This window comes from Myotis lucifugus, unplaced genomic scaffold (genome assembly GCF_000147115.1).
Source record: "Myotis lucifugus unplaced genomic scaffold, Myoluc2.0 scaffold_8, whole genome shotgun sequence".
NCBI lineage: Eukaryota > Metazoa > Chordata > Mammalia > Chiroptera > Vespertilionidae > Myotis > Myotis lucifugus.
Genome location: NW_005871056.1, coordinates 16,294,567 through 16,296,274, shown reverse-complemented (window position 1 = coordinate 16,296,274; position 1,708 = coordinate 16,294,567). Strand labels below are relative to the sequence as shown.

Genomic DNA, 1,708 nt, shown 5'->3' with positions numbered 1-1,708 from the left:
TGAGCTCCGACCTGGAAGATGACCGGAAAATTGGCCGCCTGCTGATGGACTCCAAGTATTCCCACCCTCACGGCCCGCGTGAAAGGCGGGGACGGCATCCGGATTTACAAGAGGAACCGGATGATCATGACCAACCCCATTGCCACTGGGAAAGATCCCACCTTTGACACCATCACCTATGAGTGGGCTCCCCCCGGAGTCAACCAGAAACTGGTAAGACAGCTTCCTCCAACCAAGTGGTTATTTTCTTGCCCTTGTAAATGGTAGCCGTGCCACAGCTTCCCACATTTCCAGAGGGCAAGGTTACAGAAATAGTAGAAATGGCTGTGGTTTCATTTCTGTTCCTACCTCACAATGTGACCTTGAAGTGAAGACTGTCTGGGCCTCGGTTTCCTCATCCATAAAATGGGTTCAGTTGTTCATATGACCTCCAGGGCCCTTCCAGCTCTAGTACCTGGCTCTCATGGTTCCCTGTGGGCTCCTCACTTCTCAACAGAGGATGGCTTATCATCTCCAAGTGCTTGTCTGCATCTGAGCCATGTTCATTTCCCTCAGCGTGGCTGGGATGTACCATTTGCAAGCCTTAGGAGAGCAGAGAAACGGCCCTTGCTTCTCCCTCGCAGCTGAAGTCTCTTGGGCTTAGAAGGGAGAACCAAACCGGCTTTTCCCTGCTGTGGGACAGAGGCGCCCAGAGAAGGCTTGGGCAAATAGTTGGAGAAGGCCTGAGGAGGGTAGAAAGGGTAAGGCCCACAGAGAATGGGTGACTTGCACAAGTCACCTGCTTACCCCCTGGAATCTCTGGGTCCTCCCTGGACAGCTCCTGGAATCTCTGGGGGCTCATGAAAGTCCCCATGCTGGGCCTCGCCCCAGACCGTTAAACCAGAAGCTCCCGATCTCAGGGTCAGAATCCCCAGAAGCGAGCAGCTGAATGCTGCCCCAGGTAGCGCCATGTGCAGCCACCTCCAAGACCCACTGGACCAGTCCAGTTCTGAGCGGACCACGCAAATTTCAGCATATAAATCACCTGGAGAGCCTGCCTAAATCAGCCGGGACGCTTGGGGCCTGAGATTCTGCACTCCTGACAGGCTCCCAGGCGATGTAATGCTGCTGGTCCCCAGGCCACACCTGGGACAGCAAGAGCCTAGGTCAGTGGTCAGCAAACTGCGGCTCACGAGCCACATGTGGCTCTTTGGTCCCTTGAGTGTGGCCACGAAGTTTCAATCGCACTGTATGTGTGTGCCCACACGTGGTATTTTGTGGAAGAGCCACACTCAAGGGGCCGCAGTTTGCCGACCACTGGCCTAGGTGATTTCTACACATTAGTGAGCTAAAGGAGTTTTAGAGACATAAGCCTGACATTTAGTTAAATCTCGCCTGGGAGGAAAGGAGAGCCTTTGGAATCCCACATGGTTCTGTCCCCACAGGCTCCTCCCACAGCTCGTGCTACACCCCTGCCACTCAGTACCCTGTTATACCCCTGTCACTCAGTACCCTGCTATACCCCTGCCACTCAGTACCCTGTTATACCCCTGTCACTCAGTACCCTGCTATACCCCTGTCACACAGTACCCTGTTATACCCCTGTCACTCAGTACCCTGCTTGCACCCCTGTCACACAGTACCCTGTTATACCCCTGTCACTCAGTACCCTGCTATACCCCTGTTACACAGTACCGTTATACCCCTGTCGCTCAGAATACTGCTATAA

At 54.0% G+C, this 1,708-nt stretch overlaps 1 protein-coding gene across 1 annotated transcript in view; it reads left to right on the top strand.

The window, feature by feature from the left end:
- Positions 1-4: 4 nt before the first annotated feature.
- Positions 5-1,708, top strand: part of LMCD1 (LIM and cysteine rich domains 1) — a 22,623-nt gene continuing 20,919 nt past the window's right edge. The window contains 2 exon segments of the mRNA XM_014451397.2: positions 5-62; positions 64-213. Coding sequence (XP_014306883.1) covers positions 45-62; positions 64-213 — 168 coding nt within the window. The 5' untranslated portion in view covers positions 5-44.